The 25,403-nt window shown below is 43.5% G+C and overlaps 1 protein-coding gene and 5 non-coding genes across 8 annotated transcripts in view; all 6 read right to left on the bottom strand.

Annotated features, from left to right (window-relative positions):
- Window positions 1-447: 447 nt before the first annotated feature.
- The window catches only part of LOC117360908 (H/ACA ribonucleoprotein complex subunit DKC1), a 54,439-nt gene continuing 29,483 nt past the window's right edge, over window positions 448-25,403 (bottom strand). For 2 of the 3 annotated variants that reach the window (XM_033945514.1, XM_033945513.1), the window contains exons 7-15: window positions 18,642-18,768; window positions 17,965-18,095; window positions 15,560-15,703; window positions 9,720-9,840; window positions 6,325-6,443; window positions 6,123-6,226; window positions 5,815-5,875; window positions 2,204-2,356; window positions 448-896 (exon numbers count right to left, since the gene is read on the bottom strand). In XM_033945514.1, the coding sequence (XP_033801405.1) occupies window positions 828-896; window positions 2,204-2,356; window positions 5,815-5,875; window positions 6,123-6,226; window positions 6,325-6,443; window positions 9,720-9,840; window positions 15,560-15,703; window positions 17,965-18,095; window positions 18,642-18,768 (1,029 nt within the window). In that variant the 3' untranslated portion in view covers window positions 448-827. Of the gene's footprint in view, window positions 897-2,203; window positions 2,357-5,814; window positions 5,876-6,118; window positions 6,227-6,324; window positions 6,444-9,719; window positions 9,841-15,559; window positions 15,704-17,964; window positions 18,096-18,641; window positions 18,769-25,403 lie in introns of those variants that run through there. The other variant, XM_033945515.1, reaches the window with a different exon arrangement.
- LOC117361697 lies at window positions 5,491-5,625 on the bottom strand. Its single transcript, XR_004539730.1, has one exon. It is a non-coding gene; the product is annotated as a small nucleolar RNA SNORA56 (small nucleolar RNA).
- Window positions 9,967-10,042, bottom strand: LOC117361688. The gene has a single exon (XR_004539722.1). It is a non-coding gene; the product is annotated as a small nucleolar RNA SNORD83 (small nucleolar RNA).
- Window positions 17,742-17,871, bottom strand: LOC117361694. The gene has a single exon (XR_004539728.1). It is a non-coding gene; the product is annotated as a small nucleolar RNA SNORA36 family (small nucleolar RNA).
- On the bottom strand, window positions 18,349-18,425 carry LOC117361689. Its single transcript, XR_004539723.1, has one exon. It is a non-coding gene; the product is annotated as a small nucleolar RNA SNORD83 (small nucleolar RNA).
- LOC117361700 lies at window positions 18,940-19,181 on the bottom strand. Its single transcript, XR_004539731.1, has one exon. It is a non-coding gene; the product is annotated as a small nucleolar RNA SNORD17 (small nucleolar RNA).

Raw genomic sequence — 25,403 nt, 5'->3', positions numbered from 1 at the left:
CTGGGGGCCTCTGTCCTTCTGGGCCTCAATCAAAACCTGGGATGGAGTCCCCTCCCCTATTAAGAACAAACCTTTTGGGCTCAAGTGGATTTTAAAAATCCTCAATAGTGTCACATCAATAGCTGAAAATCTTAATGGTGTGTTCAGCAAAGTATGGAGATAACGTGGCGAAATAGACTAGAGATGTGTTTACCTTCTGTTGACGAGGAGGGATGGAGAGAGTTTACACTTTTTCTTCCCTGACAGAAGCCCAAAGCATCTGCACCAAGTACTGGAAACCTGAAGGCACTACTTAGCAGAACTGGCTATACAAGGCTAATAGCACACAATGTGAACAAGGGCACACGAGACACCATGAGAGTTGGCAGGAACCACTCACTGATGACAGTAAAGTGTTAAAAGCAGGACATGTAATTTCACCCAAAATAATCCATTAAGAAAGAGAAATGTAATTTTAAGACTTTTATATAAATTCTCCTTCTTGTTACAATCTTACAGTCATAAAAACGAGTGGGATAAAATAGCAACCACTGGTAGTTCTAAACTGGATTCCAATTCAGTTCTTGGATCTACCACTGGCCATTCACAATTTCCCTATATTCACAATACAGAATCTTCTATCTGCAATGATTTGATAGTTTGCACACCTATCATCCTTAGAACAGGACAGTGAAGGTGCACTAAAGATCCTCTGAAAATGCTGCTCTCAAATGAGAACAGGTTTAATGTCCACCTGCTCATATTAAGTACAAACTGACATGTCTTGGCTGGTTTTAACTTGAATATTGTCCAATTTATCCCTCTGAGCATATGGCAATGGATCCCAGCTACTCAGAAGTCTCCTCAGTCACCTTCTGCTTCTTTTTCTTCTTCTTTTTCTTCATGCTTTCAGTGACCTACAAAGAAATGTTGTACTGTAGAGTTACACTGGAACAGAGTGGCAGCAAAGGAAACCTCCATATGTCATGTCTATCTCCTCCCAGCCCAAGGCCTGGAGGAAAGACTGTCTTTGAGAAAGCAATTTCCAAGATGCAAAAGATGTATCTGTAATCCCTGGAACTGAATGTTGTTGTGGATTAGGAATTGGTTATTGGACAGAAAACAGAAGGTAAGGCTAAATGGCCATTTTTCTCAATGAAGTGAATAGAGGAGTGCTACAGGGATCTGTATTGGGACTGGTGCTATTTAACATTTATAAACCATCTGGAAATTGGAATGACAAGTGAGGTGATTAAATTTCATCTGCCATTTGGATGCACAGTCTTCTAATTTCCTAAGGTCATCCTGCAATTTTTCACAGTTCGCACTGTGTTTTAACAACTTAGTAGAGTTTAGTATCATCTGTAAATTTAAAGTGGATAGCTGGGAAGAAATAATCCAAATCATAGATACCGGATGCTAGGGTCAATCTTAGAGGGTCAGCATCCAAAAAAACCCATCTAGGTGTCATTGTAGATAATATGTTGAAAAACCACCCGCCCAATGTGCAGTGGCAGCTAAAAAAGCAAATAGGACCAAGAATATTATAATGCCTCTGTATCGCACCATGGTGCAACCTTACTTTGGGAGTATTGCATTCAATTCTGGTCACCGTATATCAAAAAAGATACAGTGGAATTAGAAAAGGTTCAAAGAAGAGTGACCAAAAAGATAAAGGGGATGAACTCCTCTCATAAGGAAAGGCTAAACAGGTTAGGGCTCTTCTTTTTGGGAGGGAGATATGATCGAGATCTACAAAATAATGAGGGATGTAGAATGGGTAAAAGTGAATCTATTTTTTCTCTTTCAAAACATTACAAAGACTAGGGGACACTCAAAGTTACATGAAAGCACCATTTAAACAAATAGGAAGAAATATTTCTTCACTCAAAGAATAGTGAGGCTCTGGAACTCGCTGCCAGAGGATGTGGTAACAGCAGTTATCATAGCCAAGCTTAAAAAAAGTTTGGACAAGTTCCTGAAGGAAAAGTTCATAGTCTCCTATTGAGACAGACATGGGAGAAGCAACCGTTTGCTCTGGGATTAGTAGCATGAAATGATGCCATTTGGGTTTCTGCCAGGTACTTGTGACCTGGATTGTCCACTGTAGAAACAGGATACTAGGCTAGATGGATCATTGGTTTGACCCAGTATGACTATTCTTATGTTATTATGAACCAGCTTAGTAAGCTGGTAAAGAGGGTACAGGGGCATTACTACAAACCTCCTCTCTCACTTCTGCTTCTTCCTCCAATGCCTCACTGGCCTTTTTCTCTTTCTTCTTCTTCTTCTTTTCCTTCTTGCTCAGCTCCTCTGCTTTTACAGTGGCAGATACAGATGCTGCCTCATCACTTTCGCTTTCACTTTCCCTCTTCCTCTGTTGGGAGAAAAAAATTGGACTAAGTTGCTTGCTTTATTTTGTTTCCAAATATGATAATCCTGCTTCTTTAACTCAAAGACAGCTACAATATAAATTTATTTTTTTCCCAATTCTTTATTCATTTTTTCATCTTACACCAAGTGAACAATATTACATCCTTTAATTCCTATACATCACTTGAAAATTATTTCATATTATTATTTCAATACATATTTTAAATCCCTCCCACACCCACCCTCTCTACAAATAATGCAAATCAAACATATCATACATGTAATGTGTTCAAAATAATAATAAGAACAATCCTAAATGCAAATAACTAGCAGTGCACGTTAGTATTAATAGCCCAGAAGATTGAAAGGGCTATGGCCTCAGAATCGGAGCCTACGTACCGCAATAGCAGTCACAAACTGGGAATAATCTGCGTAGTACACTCGCTCCTGCTCCAATCATCGGCCAACACATATACAATTTTTTTAAAGAATTTTCAAAAGCATTTAAATAAAGCTACCACCCCTATAGGGTTACATGAAAATAAGTGCAAGCCAGGATATAAAAAACAAAGACCAAAAAAGCAACTTAGCTTTATAGCTGATTTGTCTTTACAGGAAAGAAACAGTCACTAGTGTTCATATGCCGACGCGGCCAGCGTTTCGCGGAATTTTACTGATTTAAGTCGTCCGCTGCGTCAGGGCCACCAGGACATTCAAAAAATCAAGGCTTCACTGTTATTCTTGATGCTGCTCAGCACACACAACACCTGCTCCAGGGAACTGCGCATCATCCGCCTGAGGGATGGGTCATTAGGGCAGGGATCTTTAGGAGGGTAGAATTAGGGGGTGGGTCAGTAGAGTGGGCAGACTTGATGGGCTATGGCCCTTTTCTGCCGACATTTTTCTATGTTTCTAAAGAGGGGAGCCGAATTAGTCTTACCATCTGCTGGAGACTGAGATAGACTGGATTGGTAGGGGGTGAGTCTATCCTAATATACAAGCTTTGGTCTCAGTCTCCACCTGCTGGTCACAGTGAGGTATAAACCCATCTGTAAGAACTATACCGGTCTACCAGGTGATACAGAAAGTGCACTTACTCTGCTTTTTTGAAGTGCTCATAATGAATGTGCCAAAAACCCACGTACAACGCTGTATAAAAATGGCAGCCTCAGGCCTCTTTTTCTCCCCCACAATACAAAGCTCCTTTTATTTCTTGTGTCAGTTGTTATTTTTATATCTCTTCACAGCTAACCAGCATGTGATGAACTTGGTCTTCAGGCTGCCAGAAGGACCAATGTCTGACAGAGTCAAGCCCTGGAAAACCTCAAACGTGATACGGAGGACGACTATGCAGCTGTCCCACTATTAAGACTGGCCAAGCCTGTGCTGAAGCTCCTGATATTTCAGGGATGGAAGCAGCTACAACAAGGGACACTTCTGAGCAACTAGCTTGCAGAAAAAATACTGAGGGGCAGGAGCAGCTCTCTGGGAAGGAGGCAGAGTTGAAAGATGATTGATAGCATTCTGCAAGCAACTTGTGAGTTCAGATGCATAACCCTAGCGTTCAGGACTACTAGACACATTGCACTAGAAATAGGGATTAGGGAATAATAAGACATGGGTACTTTACACAAGTGAGAGTTAGAATTATAAGCCTTGAAATTTACACTGAACAGTCTAGGACAAAATTAAGTCCAGCAAGATTGTGCACGATTGTAAGCTTCTTCTCAGCTTCATCCCAAGCATGGTATTGCCTATGTTACTCTGCCTTCTACTATTTAGCACACTGTCTGTGGAACTCTGTCCAAACATTCAACCCATGACCTTGCTCTCAGCATCCTTCAGGTTCAGCATCTGACTCCTGATTTTACCATTTGCCTACTGTCCCTTTTTCTGTTCTACATGCTGCCACTCCTTTGGTTTCCTATTTTTGCACTGTCACTTTCTATGCAGTTTGTCGTTCCTTTCTATTTTCCTAAACTGTTGTACTGTAAACCACTTTTTTCTACTTTGTAAAATGTGGTATATAAAGAATAAACCATTAACTGATCAGTAGGCTCTCCCAAACTGCTTCTAGGTGTAAATAAGTCTTTCCACAGAAGTGAAAGTTAAATCATCCAAAATAAACCGCAACTCACTGAGCTAATAGGTTAGCCACTAAATTCTACACCACAACAAATGAGTTCTCAAGCAAAGTTCTGGGTGTCACCTTAGACTCTTCTCTATCCTTCAACGAACATCTCCAATCCCTGGTGAAGAAATGCTTCTTCAGCCTTCACATGCTAAGGAAAGTCAGACCCTATTTTCACCAAAAACACTTCGCAGTCCTAGTACAATCCATCATCCTCTCCAGATTGGATTATTGCAATTCTATCTACCTCAGCCTAACCAAGAAAAGCCTCCACAGACTTCAGCGGATTCAGAACGCCGCAGCTAAGCTTGTTTTCGCGAAAAGCAAATTTGATCACGTCTCACCACTCCTGTCTAAGCTCCATTGGCTCCCAGTAATCCCCAGGATCCACTTCAAATGTGTGTGTCTGGCCTACAAGATCCTACATGGCATCCTTCCTGCCGTTATCCCTCTATCCTGGAACTCCCCAACCCCTACTTCCTCCAGATCCTCCCAAATTTTTAAACTATCCTTCCCTTCCATAAAAGGTATTTCCAATGCAGGCAAACTTGGGTCATCCCTCCCCTTTAGAATCACTGAGATCTGGAATAACCTTACCTCCCCACTCCGAACCTCAAGCTCCCTCCAACTCTTCCGCAAACACCTAAAAACCTGGCTATTCTCAAAACTGTAACACTTCCCCCCTCTTAGGCCTCTCACCTTCCCCTTTACACCTAACTCTTTAATCTCTCCACTGTAGTTCCTCTCTCATCCTTCTTCCTGTAAACCGTGCCGAGCTCCGCATTCGTGGAGATGGTGCGGTATATAAACCCAAGGTTTAGTTTAGTTTGTTTAGTATTATCCACCCAATAGTTCCATTTACAAGAAAGGAAAACCCTCCAGAAAACTCTCTTCCCCTCCTATCTCTATTAAGACAAAGTGTATCCAATTCATGTTCCAAGAAAAACACAAATGAAATGTAGAGCAGGTTTGGCATTTTTGTATAGCAGCACACTACCTACATCAGAATCTGTATGCAAAGTCTGGAACCAGCAGCAGCACATAGCTGTGCTGGACAGTGGCAGAACTTCCAAGTCATTTTTGCAGACTGACTCCCTCTAGAGCCACAAGATGACAGGCTAGAAAGGGATAACTGTCTGCTAGGCTCAATTCTCTGTACTGTTTGACTCCCACATAGCAATTTTCTACCGAATAGGGCACAATGAAATGGGGTGGAGGAAAATATTATTTGTATACATGTCAAGAGGACATGCACCTCTTCTTAGTAATTCTGGTTCTACTTGCCCTAGATGAAAATTAAGTACTTGAGTGATCTGTGTACTAGAATATACCTTTTGCATCTTTTCTGCTGGTGGAACAGCTTCTTTCTTGGCAGCTTCTTTCTTGGAGTTACTACAGGAAAATAAGACTGCATTCACTAATGGATTCCAAATTGCAAAAATGCCACTTCAACCATAACCCTGTACCACATTCAAACATAAGAAAAGCCAAGATGAGTGAGACCAAGCCCAGTGTCTGATGGTAGCCAGTGTGGATCACAACCACCTAGAAAAGGGGTGGGCAACTTTAGTTCTTGAGGGCCACAATCCAGTCGGGCTTTTCAACATAACGTAGAGGGTGTTCTTTAAATATAACCTACCTGTAATCCACGTAGTCTTGCTTCCATGATTCAGGTGTGCTCTCATTGGGCTTGCCATGCTTGTTCAGCAGGCCTGCCTGAATCATCATCTTTTTCTGACCTGCCTGAAGATAAAGGCAAAAACCATTATGCTGGGAACTTTTAAAATGCTAAACAAACATACAAAGAACACCGTTTTCTTTAAAGAATGTGTCAGGAATACCTTAGGACCCAGGCCCCATTTGCGGGGATATGTGTCCCGTTCCATGATCACTCTCTTAATTTTTGCCACCACACCATGATCACAGGTGGAGATAACAGCAGTTGTCATCAAAGCAATAGCTGTATAAACAGAAACAGAATGACATAACTGGCTTGAGAGCATTAAGAGTGACAAGTAGCAAAAGCTGTGAAGCTGCTCTAAATTACAGAAAAAATACTACTATACAATGAGCCCATGGTGTTCTACCACATCTCAGATGGCAGCACAAAATCAGCACCAAAGAACCTTCAACTAACATATTAGTTACTTCATTCTTAGGCTCCTTTTACTAGGCTGCAGTAAAAAGTGACATAGTGGGACTTGCTAAGGCCGTTTATCCCAGATGGAAAATAGTTGATTTTCCATTTTCTCAATAAATGCCCACATGCTAATGTTGCCTTACCGTTATCTATGTGGTAAGGGCTCATACCCTCCTTCCCCAATTTTTTTTTCTTAACATGTGGTTTGCTAGCATATATGGAGAACTTGGTTTTTATCTGCTAATTTTCTCTCTTTTACACTCTCCAGACCGATACAGTTCACTGATGGGTAAAATAGCTCACCACAACCAGTAGTTGGGGACTGAGACAAAACTTGTGGCTGTAAAACTAATAGCTGTGCTTCCCTCTATAAAACCAGTCTAACGAATTGCCAAGCAGAACTAAGAAGTGCAAATTGTAACAGTAACAACAATCCAAACAGGAGTAAATAATAATAATAACAACTTTATTCTTCTATACCGCCACAATCGTGCGACTTCTAGGCAGTTTACAACTGAAAAGAGCTGGACAATCAGCGAGTTACAATATGCAGATAATTAATGAAATTACAGTATACAGAATCATGGAAAAGCAACAATTACAATATACAGTTTGTTTAGAAATTCAGAGGAGTCCTTTTAGATAAAGTGGTGAAATACATAGTACAGTTTGTTTAGAATTTTTTCAGGAGGGACATATTAGGAAAAAGAAAAGGAAATGGTGATTGTTGTAGTTGAAGTTTAGGTGATATATTTGTCGAATAAGGCAGTTTTTATGGTTTTTCTAAAGGCGACGTAGATCAGTCTAGCTCCATTTATGTAGTTGTCCAGCTAATGTTGTTGTTTGTTTGCTTGGTACATAAAAGTTCTATCCAGGAAGGTTTTGTATTTACAGCCGGTAATGCTTGGATATGCGAATAGATTGCAATTTCTGGTTTGCCTCGTGGGACTGTATAGTACGAAGTGTGATAATAAGTATGTGGGGGCTAATCCCCATACTAGTTTGAAACATATGTTATTCGTGCTTTGACTGGCAGCCAGTGAAGTAGTCTGTAGTAGGGGCTGACATGGTCACTTTTTTAAATCCAAATATCAGGCAGACTGCTGTGTTCTGAACTAATCTAAGTTTACTCGCTGTTTTTTTGGGTATACCCATATAAATGATGTTGCAGTAATCCAGTGTAGAAAGTACTAGTGATTGCACTAGTAGTCTAAATGATAATGGGTTGAAGTATTTTTTGATAGTCTTTAATTTCCATAATGTCAGGAAACACTTTTTTACCACTAAGTTTGTGTATTCAACCATTGTCAAATGTGTGTCTAATGTGACTCCTAATATTTTTATTGTTTTGGTAATCGGGTAGTCATGATCTTTTATATGTAACGTTGTTCTTGTAATTTTGTCCGTTGGGCTTGCAAGGAAGACTTTAGTTTTTTCTGTGTTTAGTTTCAGCTTGAAATTGATTGTCCAGTGTTCTATTTCGGTCATAATATGAGAAATGTATTCTGAGGTCTCGTTTGTTATGGCAATACTGTTGGAAAGTGCATTGAAAAAACCCCTTCAGCAAATGTCCCCACAGCTCGCCAGCTGAGCCAAAGCTGCTGTTCTTTGGATCTCCCCAACCCTAGAAAAATACTAGAACCCATAAAAAACAGAAAACAAAAACAATCCACACTCTTTATGTGAATCCCATAAGAACAGACAGACAGAGTAGGGACTGTACTGGTCTGGAGAGTCTAAAAGAAAGAAAATTAGCAGGCAAGAACCTAATTTCTCCTTCTTTAGCATTTCTCCAAACCAGTACAGTTAACTGATGGGACATACCAAAGCAGTACCCATCATGGGTGGGACTCCCTGAGGGCCACCACCATAACACGCTCACCGAACGCAGCGTCCTGACGCGCCTGAACGTCCACACGGTAGTGTCAAACAAAAGGATGAAGAGAAGACCAAACTGCAGCTTTACAGATATCCATTGGAGGCAGAGAAAACTCAGCCCAAGAAGCTGCCTGACCCCGAGTGGAATGAGCCTTGAGAAAATCTGGAACAGGCTTCTTCTGAAGAAGATATGAGGAAGCGAGTCTCCTTGATCCAGCCTGCAATGGTAGCCTTGGAAGTGCTGTCCCCCTTACAAGAACCCACTAAGAGGACAAAAAATGATCCGATTTCTGAACTCCTGGGTCTGCTGAACATAAGAGCGAAGGACCCGACAGACAGCAAAATATTAACAAGTATCCACCCCCCAGACAACTTATGCAACTGCCTCTGTTCCAAAGAGCCCTCCTGGTTCTCCAAGACCGAGAGGACCACAGACTGGTTGACATGAAAAGATGAGACCACCTTTGGCAGAAAGGAAGGAACAGGCCACAGCACAAACCACACCTGCTCCCTAGAAAATTCCAGGAAGAGATACCTACAACAGAAACCCTGCAGCTCAGAAACGTGTCTCGCAGAAGTAATGGCTACCAGGAAAACTGCCTTGAGAGTAAGGTCCTTAAATGAGCAGGAACCCAGGGGCTCAAAAGGAGGGCGAATGAGCACGGACAGGACCAGATTGAGATTCCAGGCCTGAACTGAAGGTTGCACTGCAAGCCAAAGCAATTTAGCCGCCCTCAAAAAGCGAACCACGTCTGGATAAGGAGTTTAACGATTACCCTGCAGCAAACCACAAAACGCAGACAAAAAGCTGCAAGCTGAACCCGGAGAGAATACCAGGCCAGGCCCCTGTCCAAGCAATCCTGCAAGAACCCCAAGATGTGAAGCAAAGAGGCGCGAAAGGAAACCATTCCACGGGCAGCACACCATAACTCAAAAATAGGTCAAACAACAAGGGAAGACTGACCACAGCTTACCACACCTGCTGAGAGACTGAGAACAGACTGGTTATTTTGGAGGGAAGCACAGCTACTTGTAGCCAAGAGTTTTTTGTCTCAGTCTCCACCTGCTGGTCATGGGTGAGCTATTACCCACCAGTGAACTATATCGGTTTGGAGAGATGCTAAAGAACAGAAAGATTAACACAGGAGCTCAACCATTAACTTGATCACCATATCTCCAACAGTTTGGTTTGCATGCTTAAAAGGATGAGCCTCTTACCAATACAGATAGCTTCTCCTTTGGTCGTAATGACCACAATTTCCTGATTTATCTCAATGCCATCCTCATACCGGAGAACACCAGGAAGCATAATCTTGGCACCATAGCAGATTGCATTCACCTAAAAAGGAAATTGAAACAGGATCTTGAGAATATTTTCCACTGCAATTTCCTTCCACCCGCAAAAACAAACCATTGACCAAAGAACTGCAGGTTATTCTGCATGAAGACTACACAAATCAGGATGAGCCATCAGTATTGGGTGATAGATGTAAGTCATCTTCACACAGAGTGCTAATGAAATCTGATTCTCATCATTTGGCTCCAAGTGATATGACATAGAATAGCAAATATTAATATTACTTGACAAGGACATAACACGGAATATTAGGTTTCAACCTTTGATAATCTCTTTTCTGTTAGTCCCTGGAGGATTTCATACACTAGGTGTTCAATCCCAACCTTCAGTCCGGGTGTTGCAGAAATCCACATCTTTTCTGAACACATGCTCCACACCCTAGGCTGAGAGTCAGCAAACAACCTTAGTTCAGTCCCAAAGCAAAGCACATACCTGCAAATTCAGGACAAAGTGGTACAGGGGAGAATCCTCCTCAACACAAATAAATCATGAACTGGTTTACTCTGCAAAATATTAACAAGTATCCGCCCCCCCCGAATTCATTTCCTTAGCGATCCCACATGAATATCTCAGATTTTAAGAGAAAATGGGATATTCACGTGGGATCGCTAAGGGAGTGAATTCAGGGGGGCGGATACTTGAAATGGGGAGACTTGGTGGGCTATAGCCCTTTTCTGTCGTCATTTTCTAAGTTTCTAAACAGGAACAAAGGCAACTCAGAAAAAAACATTGAGGGTCCATGTCTTACTAACCTGCTGTGTGCAGCGAGCACCCCAAAAAGGCCTTTGGTAATGTGTATACTCACGGAAACTCCCCACAGGATCTACCAACTGGCTGGAAAAACTTCAAACCTGTAACTAGAGTGACCGAGACAGAAAGGAGGAGGCTACTCCAACAGCTGAGCGAAGACAGAGAGGGTGGGTCGTATGGAATCCTCCAGGGACTAACAGAAAAGATTATCAAAGGTATAAACCTATCTTCCATTCTGTTATGTCCCTTCCGTATGCTAGGTGATGTACCAAAGCCACAGTAGCTAGGGAGGGACAAAAGAGCCTACCCTCAAACCCAAGGTCCTGAAAAATGGCATCAGAACGCACTGCCACAACTCAGTAAAACTGGGTATGAAGAGAGGACCAAGAAACCGCCCCGCAAATTTCATCAGGAAGACCCATGCAAGATGACCCCACAACGCAGCCACACCTCTCGTTGAATACTGTAAATGAGATAATCAGCCGCTTGCTACTGGTAATGTAAGTTGAAGAAATGGCCATTCTAATCCACTGAATGATTGAGAACTTGGACGATGGCCTACCACAGTGAGGTGCAGCAGTGAGAACAAAAAAGTGATCAGACCGCCTGAACTCAATTGTCCTTTCCAAATAAAGGAGCAAAAACCCTCCGGACATCTAAAATGTGGAAGATCTGATTTGTGCGCTCTGAACCTATCAGATGAAATGCTGGCAACCTAACCTCCTGATTGACTTGGAAAGCCGAGACCACCTGTGGGAAGAAGGAAGGTAAAGTACGGAGAAAAACACCTAAGAACATAAGAAGTTGCCTCCACTGGGTCAGACCGAGGTCCATCTCGCCCGCTCCCACGATGGCCCATCAGGTCTGCGACCTGTGAAGGGGTTTCTGACCACTTCTATAACCTACCTCAAGTTCTATCTGTACCCCTCTATCCCTTTATCCTCCAGGAACCTATCCAAACCCTCCTTGAACCCCTGTACACAGTTCTGGCCTATCACATCCTCCGGAAGCGCGTTCCATGTGTCCACCACCCTCTGGATAAAAAAGAACTTCCTAGCATTTGTTCTAAACCTGTCCCCTTTCAATTTCTCCGAGTGACCCCTAGTGCTTGTGGTTCCCCACAGTTTGAAGAATCTGTCCTTATTCACTTTCTCTATGTCCTTAAGGATTTTGAAGGTTTCTATCATGTCCCCTCTAAGTCTCCTCTTCTCCAGGGAGAACAGCCACAGCATTTTTAACCTCGAGTACCGCCATGTCCTTCTTGAGGTACGGCGACCAGTATTGAACACAGTACTCCAGGTGTGGGCGCACCATTGCGTGATACAGCGGCATGATGACTTCCTTCGTCCGGGTTGTGATACCCTTTTTGATGATGCCCAGCATTCTGTTTGCTCTCTTTGAGGCTGTCGCACATTGCGCCAATGGTTTCAGTGATGTGTCGACCATCACCCCCAGGTCCCTTTCTAGCAGTGCTCCCCCCATTTTGTAGCTGAACATCGGGTTCTTTTTCCCTACATGCATGACCTTGCATTTCTCTAAGTTAAAACTCATTTGCCACTTTTTTGCCCAGTCTTCCAGTCTCGTTAGGACCCTTTGCAAGTCTTCACAGTCTTCCGTGTTTCTAACTCTGCTGCAGAGTTTGGTGTCATCAGCAAATTTGATAACCTCACATTTTGTCCCTGTCTCCAGATCGTTAATAAATATATTGAACAGTAGAGGTCCCAGCACCGACCCCTGCGGAACTCCGTTCGTGACCCATTGCCAATCTGAGTATTGGCCCTTTACTCCAACCCTCTGTTTCCTTCCTGCCTGCCAACCAGTGTTTGATCCATCGGTATATATCCCCTTGCACCCAGTGGTTCCACAGCTTTTTAAGTAGCCGTTCGTGAGGTACCTTGTCGAAAGCTTTTTGGAAGTCAAGGTAAATGATGTCTATGGATTCCCCCTTATCCATCTGGCTGTTTATTCCCTCAAAGAAGTACAGCAAGTTCGTGAGGCATGACCTTCCCTTGCAGAAGCCATGCTGGCTCGCCTTCAGTTGTCCATTGTTTTCTATGTGCTCGCAGATTGTGTCCTTTACCATTGCTTCCATCATCTTTCCTGGAACCGAGGTCAAGCTCACAGGCCTGTAGTTTCCCGGGTCACCCCTTGATCCCTTCTTAAAGATGGGCGTGACATTTGCTATTTTCCAGTCCTCTGAGAAAGGGTTCCCTGCACAAAAGTGCGGAAACTCCAAAATACCGTGCTGAGACAACGGTGACTAGAAAACCTCTTTTTCAAAGGGGGCCTCACCAAGGCCCTATAAAACAATTTTAAGATTCCACACAGACTAAATGTCCCCTTCATACACCTGGTCACATCTGAAAGAGCAGTAAGCCAACTAGCGCCTCAACGCGCTCAAAAACACGCAAAACCTGCAACCTGAACTTTCAGGGAGGCCACTACCAGACTTTTGTCTAAACCCTCCAGAAGGAAAGCCAGGACTATCTAACTGGTGAGACCTCATCTGGAGTACTGTGTGCAATTCTGGAGGCCACATTACAGTAAAGATGTGCGCAGAATTGAATCGGTTCAGCGGATGGCCACCAGGATGATTTTGGGGCTCTTGTACGAAGAGAGACTGAACAAATTGCAGCTCTACACTCTCGAGGAACGTAGGGAGAGGGAAGACATGATCCAAACATTTAAGTACCTCACGGGACGTGTCGAAGTGGAAGATGATATTTTCTTTCTCAAGGGACCCTCGGCCACAAGAGGGCACCCGCTCAAACTCAGGGGGGGAAAATTTCATGGCGACACCAGAAAGTACTTCTTCACAGAGAGAGTGGTTGATCATTGGAACAAGCTTCCAGTGCAGGTGATCGAGGCAGACAGCGTGCCAGACTTTAAGAATAAATGGGATACCCATGTGGGATCCCTACGAGGGTCAAGATAAGGAAATTGGGTCATTAGGGCATAGACGGGGTGGGTAAGCAGAGTGGGCAGACTTGATGGGCTGTAGCCCTTTTCTGCCATCATCTTCTATGTTTCTCAGGCTCCACCCGATTCCTAGCATTCCACTGTGAGAAAGTCTACCAGGTTTTGATAGAAGAAGCCATAGTAGAAGAAACTTCAAGCACAATAAGAGTCAAGAAACCTACCTCCAAATAACCGCTCATCAAGCCATATCATAAGGCCAAAATACCGAAGGTTCTCCATGGATACCGGTCCCTGCCTGAGAAGTTATAGAAGAAAAGGGAGCCACATCCTGCACATATGAGAACCACATACCACAGGCAGCGAGGCCACTGGAGAGGGGGTCTCAAGGCACTAAAGCCACCAAAAATTGAACTTTAAACAAAAAAATAAATAGAAGCAGTGCAACAGCAACAGCCACAGCAAAAGTCTTCTGCTCAGACTGTTTGCAGAAATTGAAACTAAGGTTCTTTGCTGACTCTCAGCCTAGGGGGAGGTGGGGAGTGAAGCATGTGTTCAGAAAAGATGTAGATTTCTGCAACACCCAGACTGTGGGTTGGGATTGAACACATAGCGTATGGAATTTGAAAGGGACGTAACAGAACCAAAATTACGCTGAATAGAAAGACTACATAATAAATAAATACTGAGCTGTACTGGTCAGGCTCATACTAGCCCTTCAGAAAGTACCTTCCTCTGCACCCCAACCAAAACTGAAGAATGACATTTTATCGGGTTTTAGAGTCCAAATGGAGCTTTATAGTGAAGGACCTCAACAAATGAGTGGTCATGTTCTCACCATTCCTTTCTGGATTTACCCCTAAAAAAATAGTCCATGAACTCTCCACAATGATCTGTATTTTAGCTAGACCTATACTAAAATAATTGAATTCTAATTTAAACATGAAAAGGAAGATAACTCTGCTGGATAAAGGAGAAAGGACTGGGATTTATGTACTGCTGGTTTGTAGTTACACAACCACACTTAAAAGCGGTTCACATTATATAAGGGTACTTATTTTGTACCTGAGGCAATAATAAGTGACATGCCCAGGGTTGTAGAGAATGACACAGGAACAAGTTTTCCCCATCCCCAAGGGATCTCTCTATCCCTACCGTCCTCATCTGAGGACAAGCTCTGTCCTCATCTGCATAAACCTCAAATACTTTAAAATTATAAGCCTTCGAGGCTTGTGTGGTTAAGGCAGAGCTTGGAGGAATGGGACAGGACAGGGATATTGAGCTCCTGAAGGCACGGGGTCATTCTCTAAGTCTGGAGCAGCCCTGGGATTCGATCCCACAACCTGAGTGCAAAGGCAGCAGCTCTACCACAAGATCACACCTCAATCAGAAGCAATAAATGCAACTTTTTTTTTAACACTATTGATTAGTTTTCTCACACTGCCCTTGAAGAATTTTGACCAATTCTTCCATGTTAAACAATTTAGTCTCACTTACTAATTTTCTTTTCTTGAGTCTTACCAGAGCAGTCTAGTCACATGGATTCTGCAAATATAGACAGATTAACTCAAGCTCAGACATCCTATATAAGATCCTGTGCAAATTCCTGCTCTCCCATACTGCTGTTAACAAGCAAAATAAAACAACCAATTTCCTTTTTTCAAGCAAGCAGCTGAACCAGAGTCTAAGGCATCTTTGGTCCGATGGTGTCACAATGCTGGAGAGCAGAAACCATATGGAAACCTATACAGGGTGGTATCAGAGCTCTAATTGTTCTGTTGCTATTTGCTGGTAGGGGAACAAACCCTATAAGCCTGGACTATCCAGTGTGATGAACAGGAAGAATTGTGACAAGTGTGCGTGTTGGGGGGGGGGGGGGTGCTTCCTTTCATGACTAACATCAAATTTAAACCCTCAATTTTATGACTTACATAACCTCACAATTATGACTTACATAATCTCACAAACAAGAAACCAATACACAAGATAAGGGGAGGAGGCAGGAGCGATTTTAGGCAGAAAGTGCTGTACTCACTGCACTGTCTTTCATAACAAGACGTTTGTGGGACGTCAATAGTTTCTCCAGTGGGTAAATAACTCGTCGCAGATACTCCTCATCTTTCTTGTTGTCATACTGCCACTGTGCATCTAGAACGTCATGCATGGTCACCATGTTGTCCTATAGAATACATGCATTATGTGTTTAAATGCTTTTCACAGCATACAGCTCAAACCCAATGATCAAATTCTCAAGCCAACCTGTAAACCTTCCTATACATATAAAGATGTTCTCCATTTAACAGGAGCTACATACAAATAATAACCTCAAGTAACGGGGGGGGGACTAAGAAAACAGAATGAACATGAACCATGGGATACAGAATGGGTATACGCTTCTATCAAGAGTACATAACTTAAAAGTGTCATTAACAATGTTATTGGCATGCAAAAATCTAGAACAGGTTGCCTGAAAAATGAATGCCAGCGATACTGAAATTCCCTATTTCCATAAAGTTGTGTATTTTTAGTGTTATATTTTGTGGCTCCTTGTACAATCCCCCACTGCTCCATGTACATTAGATAGTGTGTGAGCCCACCAGGACAGATAGGGAAAATGCTCGAGTACCTAAATGTAAACCACTTAGGCTATATGTGGTATATAAATACTAAAAATAAAGTACTGGGTCAAACAAATTGTCCATCTAGGCCAGTATCCTAGTATCCTGTTTCCAATAATAGCCAATTCAGGCCTTAAGAACCTAGCAAAAACCAAAATAGTAGAAACATTCTATGCTACTGATCCCAGGCAAGCAGTGGCTTCCTTTATATCTGTCTCAATGGCAGACTATGGACTTTTCCTCCAGGAACTTGTCCAAACCTTTTTTTAAACCCAGCTATGATAACCGCTGTTACCACATCCTCCATCAGCAGGTTCCAGAGCTTAAATATTGAGTGAAAGGAGAAATTAGGCTCTTACCTGCTAATTTTCTTTCTTTTAGACTCTCCAGACCGGTATAGCTTCACTGATGGGTAATAGCTCACTTTAAACAGCAGATGGAGATTGAGATCAAACTTTGGTTGTAGTACTAATAGCTGTAGCTCCCTCTATCAAACCAGTCCTGCTGACCAGTGAAATTGCCTAATTTTGGGAAAGGACTTTGGGAGAGGAGGAAGAGGAATAAGGGCTGAGCCAAATGGAGACACTCTGTTATAAAGCTGTACATGGTCAGGCACATGGTCATTTATTAGAATAATTTACATTTCTTAAGGCGGTTCGTCCACTAAGAATAATTTCATTGTTTGTGTTTCCTCCAGTATGAGGATGTCTTTAAAATAAATTTTTGCATCGAACAATTGCATATCAGGCTGATAGTTGGAATTCAGAACTGCATATTTTGTTTGCTTCTTCGATTTCATATATGCATTTCCGAAAACTATTAAAGATATATTTCTTTGGGTATGCTCTGGGCCTGGGGAAGCTGAAAATCGGAGGGGGGGGGGTGAAGGGGAATATGGGGACTCTTTCTTTGGGGATGCTCTGGGGAAACTGAGAATCATCTCTGTAGGCTGAAGAGAGGGAATATGGGGTCCGTCTTCTGGGGATGATATGGGGAAGCTGAGAATCTTGGAGGGGGAATATGGTAGTGCTGCCCGATTTCCTTGATATTGCCTTGTTTAAATAAAATGTCATCACATCATCACAACTGAGCCAATGGTTCTTCTCTCTCTGACGCTGAGGGAGTGAAGTGACTGTTCTAAATGAGCAAGGTCTTGCAATACAAGTACATACAGTATTTTGTATTAAAGTTTTTGGGTTGTGGAACGAATCGTCTGAGTTTCCATTATTTCTTATGGGGAAATTTGTTTTGATATAAGATTGTCTTGAATTACAAGCATGGCTTCGGAACGAATTATGCTCACAAACCAAGGTTTTACTGTATATTGAAGCTTTAAAAACAGCATTAAGGACTGCCTATTCCAGACTTTTGCATAGCTCTGTAAACAGTAAGAAACATTCATGTTCACAGCTAACAGGACAAAACAGATAACTTTAACAAAGAACTTATCATTCCTTTACTCCAACAATTTGGACAAAATTAGTAATTACATACAAATCTAGTAATACTGGGATCCCCTCCCCAGACACAGAGGTGACAAAGAAAACCGTTGGATCCAGCTTTCTAATCCCCACTGTCTGCTGTGTTAAGCACAATGGCTTGTGTAGGCTGAGAGATTAATTGGATTTAGTATCTGGTGACCCAAACTTCACTCAGCCCATTTCACTATCCCAGAGTTTAATTATTAGAACAGGGGAAACTGCCCTGAACCAAACTCAACAATCTGGGGTATGGTAACAAGAACAGGTTGTTGTTGTTGTTGGTGGTAACACACAAACACATAATCCCCCTCCCCCCCCCCCAAAAAAAAAGCAATAGCTACCTTCTCCCCCAGGACTCCAGAGCGCACCCGCCGCAGCTCCTGCATCTGCCCTCCAACCCCCAAAAGCAGGCCTATGTGTACACACAGTGTTCGGATGTAGGTTCCTGCCTCACAGCTTACCCAGAAGATGCCTGCAGTATACACAGGGGTGAAGCAACAGAAGCCATGAGAAAACACTCCTACAGTTAACAGATCAATAGTAGACAAATGACACAGGTGAAAACGTACTGCTTCCCTGAACAGAAACTTTTGGTAACAGATTGTAGTACATCTGCTTTATATCCAATTATGCTAAATCCTAAATTCACTAAATGCCAGTGCTAGCCGTCATTTTTGCACAAGCATTTCACCAAAGCCCATCTTTAGAATGTGGACAGATAACTGAGCCATCAGCAATGGGTGATAGATGTTATGTCATCTTTACACAGAGTGCTAATGAAATCTGCTTCACATCATTTGGCTCACTGAAACGGATTGTTTTTTTCTCATGTCTACATTTACACCATTTTACCATTAATTTAAACCAAGATCTCTGCCCCTCCCCCACCTTTTTTTTCTTTTTAACATAAATGCAGCCACTTCTGGGCAGACACGTTACAAACTGTCATGTGAACCTGAGAATCTGTTGCCCTCTTTCAGTGCCTCCAGAAGAAGCTCTAGCAATTTCTCTCTCTTACCTAATCTGGTCTCAGGGTCAAATTCTATGAGCTTGCTCTCATAGATGGTTCTAACTCGCAGCTGCCTCTTAACAGCAGCAATAAGAGGAGGTCGCTGGAAGAGAGCACCTGTCAGGGTTTCAAGAGCCTGAAGATAAAAGCAGAGGAAGCAAATTCTGTTTAAACTATGTCCACTGCAACATTACATATTCTCTCAAATTATTCATTCCCAACCACTATGTCATTTCTGTCTACTGTCATACCTTGATTTAGTGAGTTTATGAAGCAAAAATATAACAGGAAGCATCTTCCATGATATATGATCAGATTCACGCATTCATCTTTGCTGAGATGAAGCCTTGTAATCAGGACTTCAACCCATGCCTGCCCTGTTAACTCTGCATACAGGCTCTCCTAATACCAATGGAGCACAGTAGAACACTATGCCAAGGGCTTTCAGAGGCTGAGGAACATGAAGAAACCTAGAACAGGAATCCACATGCTGCAGGAGAAGCAGAGCAGAGGCACTCAGAGAATGGATAAACTTCATCATCATGTCATGTACATGGAAGGCAATATGAATGCAACATAAAGGAGATGGAAGAGAGCATATAAGGAAGCCGGGCCTGAAAACATTATTGAAATGTACAATTTTAATGGGAGGAAGGACTGCTTAATAGCAAATAAAGAGAGATTAGGTTCTTATCTTGATAATTTTTCAATAGATAGGGATGGTGTGCTGAACTGTAGGGTACTCCATCTTTGCTCGCGAGCATACTACAGAAAATGTCAATCACAGCTTTTCAACTCCTCCTCCTCCTCCTCCAAGGTCTCTGCTGCCCCCTTCAGTTCATATCAGCAGCCCTACAGAAGACTACAGGAGAAGGAGGGGTACAGGGAACTGCTCAGATGAATTAAAAAAAAAAAAAAAAAATCACTGAATGAACAGTAATGTAGTTAAAACATTAACAAGCCTCTGAGAGGAACAATGAACAAGTTAAACAAGAAACAAAGAGCCTGAACATTTATGGAGCTCAACTATTCCTCCCTTATAATCGTATACACAGACTTTTCATAAAGCAGTAGTCTGACAGCAAAATCTTAGCTATGGAGCTGACCATTAAGCCCAAGTCAGAAAGCAGGTGCATCAGATAAACTTGGGACCACAGCTGGAGGGTCTTCGTGCATGCGCAGACGCCAATGCGATGACATCATGTGCATGTGTGATGTCTACGCATATGCCGAGTCCTCTAAACGGGGCCCTGAGCTTGATAACCCTGAAATTACTATGTCAGTGGGGAGGTGCAGAGAGGCGCCAGCTAACTTGCCTACAGAATATGTCTCTCATAGCACAGCCAGAATTTCGCTGCGCCACACAGTTTACAATGCACTGCTCCAAAACTATATTAAGATTCCAGGATAGAAGCATCTCTCGAATTGGGGCTCATAATCTCAGAGCACCCTTCAAAAACATGACAATGTCTGGATGGGCCGCTAGCCAAGCTCTCTTCTCTTGGCCCCGGAAACATGCAAGCCCTGCAACTTGAACTCTAAAGCAGTGGTTCCCAACCCTGTCCTGGAGGAACACCAGGCCAATTGGGTTTTCAGGCTAGCCCTAATGAATATGCATGAAGCAAATTTGCATGCCTATCACTTCCATCATATGCAAATCTCTCTCATGCATATTCATTAGGGCTAGCCTGAAAACCCGATTGGCCTGGTGTTCCTCCAGGACAGGGTTGGGAATCACTGCTCTAAAGGATGCCGCCGACAATCCCTTGTCAAGGCCCTCTTGGAGGAACGTCAGTACAATTCTCCCTCCATATTCGCGGTTTTATTACTTGCGATTTCGGTTATTTGCGATTTTTACTATGCTGGCTCCTCCCCCAGGATGGCATCATCCCAGCATTTTCTTTAGCGTGCAGCATTGTTGAGCAGGCACTTTTCCCCATGAAGTTTCACTTACAGTATGTCTTTCTTACCTTGCTGCTAAGGACAAAAAAACAGTTTACCCTTCTCCTCAAAAGAACCCTGTAAGCTGCCGCCACTTCCAGCTCACCATTCCTCACTATCGCTCCGACAGCTGCAGACAACGAACCACAGTTTACCCTCTTAGCTCCTGCACCCAAGAACGACCAGAAGGGAGAATGTGGAACCAAAAGAACCCTGTCAGCCGCCACTGCTGCTTCCGGCTCATCACCTCTCGCTATCGCTCCGATAGCTGCAGACGTCTTATAGTGTTGCTCCTGGTATTTGTTTAATCTTATAAACAGGCATGGGACGACAGAGGAGTTTGCGCTTCGAAGCAGACCATAAGGGACAAAGCTTGGGGGATGCACTGTTGCCTTTTTGTTATTTGCAGTTTTTCTGGGCAGGCGAGGGGAGGAGGCGAATAACTTTCTCATGTTATTCACGGTTTTATCATATTCTCAAGGCTTTTAAACAGAAAACCACGAACAACATGAGAAAGTTATTCGCAGGTCAGTTCATCCCAAATCACCGTGAATACTGATGGAGAAGTGTGCCAACAAAATTGGGGCACTGCCCGGCTCTATCTTTTCTTTGATGCACCAGTGTTGAAACGTTTCCCATGTCAGCATACGCTGAAACTGTCATTGGCTTTTTGAGTCGAAAGAGTGACAATGACTACTTCCAAGTACCGTTTTTGGACTAGTGCTACACACACCACAGCCTTGCCAAGACCAAAGCATTCCGGATCTTCTAGGATAAATCTGCACCTGCGAGAGCAAGTCTGGATGCACCTGAAGTCAGAGACTTTGCTCCTTTTGTACTCGTACGAGATCCGCATACCACAGCTGCCTGGGCTGATCTGGTGCTACAAGGACTACTGTTCCCACTGACATGCTATTTGACAGATCTCCTAGCCTGCCATGAGTGAAGCAAAGCATCAGCCCTGCACTTCCTGGCTCTGATATCCGGTTGATGAACTGTTTTACCTTTGTAGTCTTTAAGGGGCCTGGAACACTTTCAAGGACAACCACCACTCTCCTGGGTCTAAAGTCTGTCTGTTGAGATAATCCATTTGAACATTGTCCACTCGAATCACGTGACTGCAGAGATCGCCAGCAGGAGTTTTTCTGCCCAACAGAACAATGCTTTTGTCTCCTGGCTGAACAGAATGCTCTTGGTGCCTCCCTGCCTGTTGACGAAGGCCACTGCAATGGCGTTGTCGGAGAAGACTAACTGATTTGCCCTCCAGCAAAGACACTAATCACTGCAGTGCCAGATGAATTGCTCGTAGTTCTAGTCCTTTGCTAGACCATGTTCCTCTGTGATGGAGTCCAGTGTCCTTGAACTGGATGACTATTCCAATGCACACCCAAGCTGAAAAAGCTAGCATCTGTCATCAGGACAACTCATGAATCAATCTGAAGCGGAATTCCGTTTGCCAAAGACTTTGGGCAGAGCTACCAGATCATGCTGCCTCTGGCCGCCGCTGTCCAGGGGAGTAGAACATGCAGAAGTCTCCCTGAGGTGACAGCGAGACTACAAGGCATCTTGGAGGGGACGCATGTGCTCTTTTATCCAGAGGACCAGAGTCTATCTTGGCCGCCACTGACCCAAGGACTTGAAGGTAATGCCACACAGTAGGTTCAAACTACTGTGAATTGTATGATGGAATTATAGGAAAACTAATGGGTTAAAAGTACTACTGAATTTAAATGAGTTGTCTTGTAAAGAATTGGTTTGAATTAGTGATGATATATGATTGATTGAGATCAAACCTACTAAAAAGTTTATGTTTCAACCAGTTTACACAGTAAACTGTTGGCATGGCTAACAGATCTGTAATCTGGCCATAAAGCTTCTGTTTGCGTGCCTCTGGAAGGAAGAAAGCCTTCTGCCGTGTTGAATAACACTCCCATATACTCCACAGACTGTGTTGGGTGGCTCTTTAGAAATTTCACAATCCTTCTCAGACTGCAGCATCTCCACATCTGCTACTATCGTCTTTTCTCCTTCCGCTCTGGACAGTGCTCTGATGAGCCAAACATCCAAGTTCAGGGGCACCTGCCAACCCATTCTGCAGATATGAGCAGCCACCACCACCAAAATCTTGGTGAAATTTCAGGGCGCTGTTGCTAGCCTAAAGCTCTGAGAATTGATAGTGACTCCCCAACACATAGAATCTGATAAACTTCCTGTATTCTGGAAAGATGAGAATGTGAAGATTCCATCAATTCCAAGGTGGACAAAAAGTCTCCTGGCTCCACCACTGCGATGACAGACCAAATGGTCTCCATCCGAAACCAAGGAATCCTCAGGGCCACATTAACATGTGTGAGATCCAGGATGAGCCTCCATTCTTCCGAGCCTTTCTTTGACACAACAAAATATATGGAGTTTATGCCAGAGTCCAAGTCTTCTGGAGAAACTGATTCTATAGCTTGACTATCTAGTAACCTTCATAACATTGCTCGGACCCATTTTGCTTTCTCTGGCTGGCCTGTCGGTGAATTCACGAACCAGTCGGAAAGAGGGTATGTGAACTCTAGCTTCTAACCCTCTCTGATAATGTCCAGGACCCAGCGGTCTGGTTATCTGTTCACAGGCCTCCAGAAAGATAGAGATGCTGACCTACAATCTTCAGAGGAGCAGCTTGAGAGCTGGTGTCATTGTTTCTGGCATAGCAGAGTGGGAACCTGAACCAAGGCTCCTCTGGTTCCCAGAGAATTTATATCTGGAATCTTGCAAGGCTCTCTGGGTAGAAGCTCCTGTAGAATACTGACAAGAGCGCTGGAAGCCACGAAAAGGCCTCTAGCTGCTCAAGATCTGATGTCCGGTAAAGATCTTGGCCGGCGATCTTGTACACTGGCCACAAGATTATCTAGGCCATTGCCAAACAGCACCTGTCCCTTGTAGGGGAGCCTGCTCAGTGTCACTTTAGAGATCAAATCATTCACCCATTGCATATGGTGGGCAGAATCCAAAAACAATCAGATTTTTCCCATGACTCCGAGCATAATGTGTCTACTACATAATCTATTCCTGCCAGCACAAGATAAGGTAGGGGCTTAGTTTGTCAGACTATGATTTCGTAGCCTAGAATAACAGGTGCATGCCACAAAGGAGGCCTTAGCTGTAGCCTTAACCCCTAAGGTTAAAGCCTCAAAACTGCCTCCTAAGAACATATCCATTCTGTGGCCCTACAGATTTTTTAAAACCATTCATCCCTTGTTTGGTAGGGAAGCGCATTTGGTCATCTGAGCTACCAGGGGAATCCACCTTTGGCATAGCAAACATTTGCTGGAGTTTACTCATGGTTTTTGCTACCATCAGGGGCCTCCCACGTCTCTATGAGTAAGACCATGGAAAAGAAGTGGGTTGAGCCCAGACCACACTCAGAAGAGAATACAGAGAAGACAGGGTTTGTGGAGGGTCTATCTTCAATTCTGGAAGGGACTCTGTAATGGTTTTAAGCAATGCAGAGAACTTAAAGAGTAAGTGAACGAAGGGATCCTGTCCCTGAACTATAACCAATACCTCATGGACCTCTGGATGGGAAACTGCTTCTCCCATCAGGGAAGCCTCACTTTGGGACAGTAAATGGATCAAACCCAACCCTTTGTCCACCGAGTCCCTAATCAATGTACCATCGTAGTCCAGGCTAGCCTCCATTCACAGGGAAGCGCTCCAAGTATCCAGAGAGACCTGCACGCTGGTCCCCTCACTTGCAGGCCTGACCAGCAGATTTCTGTCTTGTGCATAAGCCTGCCAGAGGAGATTAATGAAAACTGGAGTAAAGGCCTGAGAGGGCAAGTCTCCTTGACCCTTAAGGTGAAGCAAATGCCTTTTCTTGGGCTGCAAAGCATCATCTATGCCTTTCCGGTGTGCAGAGCTGCTGTCCTGGAGCTTCAAAAGGCGATTCATTCCCCCTAAAAGGACGATCTTCCTTTCTCCAACCCTAGAGGCCTGAGGAGGAGCAAAGCCTGAAGCTCCCACCCTTCCATCCTGTGCAGCACATGGTGTAAAAGTGTCGTTCTTCAGCCACCCATCCAGCACAAATTAGGCATGATATAGGGGTTTAGGTTCTGAGAACTCCATTTATACCAATTCTGAGGCAAAACGAAGTGTTTTTAAAAAAGTTTTATGTTAGAAAAAAATAATCAGGAAATCCAAGATGGCCATGGTGGCAGCACATTGGTGCCAAAAAACCAGCTTAAAAATGTTTTAAGGCTGACCAAAAAATCCAAAAATAGGATTTTAGAGGAAGGGAACAAAAACCTAACTTCAGAATCAGTCAAAACGCAGTTTTTCAGATACTCCACCAATTCTTCCAATAGGTTGTCACAGCCTGTACTCTCAGACCACATGCTGGGAAAATGGTGCTGCAGTTTGCATCAGCTCCTTAAAAGTGTAGCTGGATCTAGAGGGATTCTCTGCCTCAAGCCGCCGATCAGCAGCCACGCTGAGATCTTTGGGCTGCCAGTCAGACCTCAGTTGAACTGAGCTTCAACCCCCCCCCCCCCCAAGGATGCAACAAGTGCAGAAAGGAGGAGGGGGAGGCAAAACTGCAGTCAGCACCATGAACACCTCGAAGGACGCTATCGATGTCTAACAGCCTGTACTAAAATGTCTGACCAAGTCAAGGAAGCAAGTAAGTGCTGAGGACCCAGAACCCTGAGTGCCACAAATGTTCAGTAGCTAGCTGCCTAGGTCCCTGAAGAATTCACCTGCAGATTAAAGTCTGTTCTTCTACAAGTAGGCACAGCAGTCCCTTGAGCCACATAAAAAAGTTAACAATCAAGAAAAAAAATCTGA

Source organism: Geotrypetes seraphini, chromosome 5 (genome assembly GCF_902459505.1).
Source record: "Geotrypetes seraphini chromosome 5, aGeoSer1.1, whole genome shotgun sequence".
Classification (NCBI taxonomy): Eukaryota; Metazoa; Chordata; class Amphibia; order Gymnophiona; family Dermophiidae; genus Geotrypetes; species Geotrypetes seraphini.
Note: the sequence above shows the minus strand (reverse complement) of the source record. Positions and strands in the feature narration are given on the sequence as shown.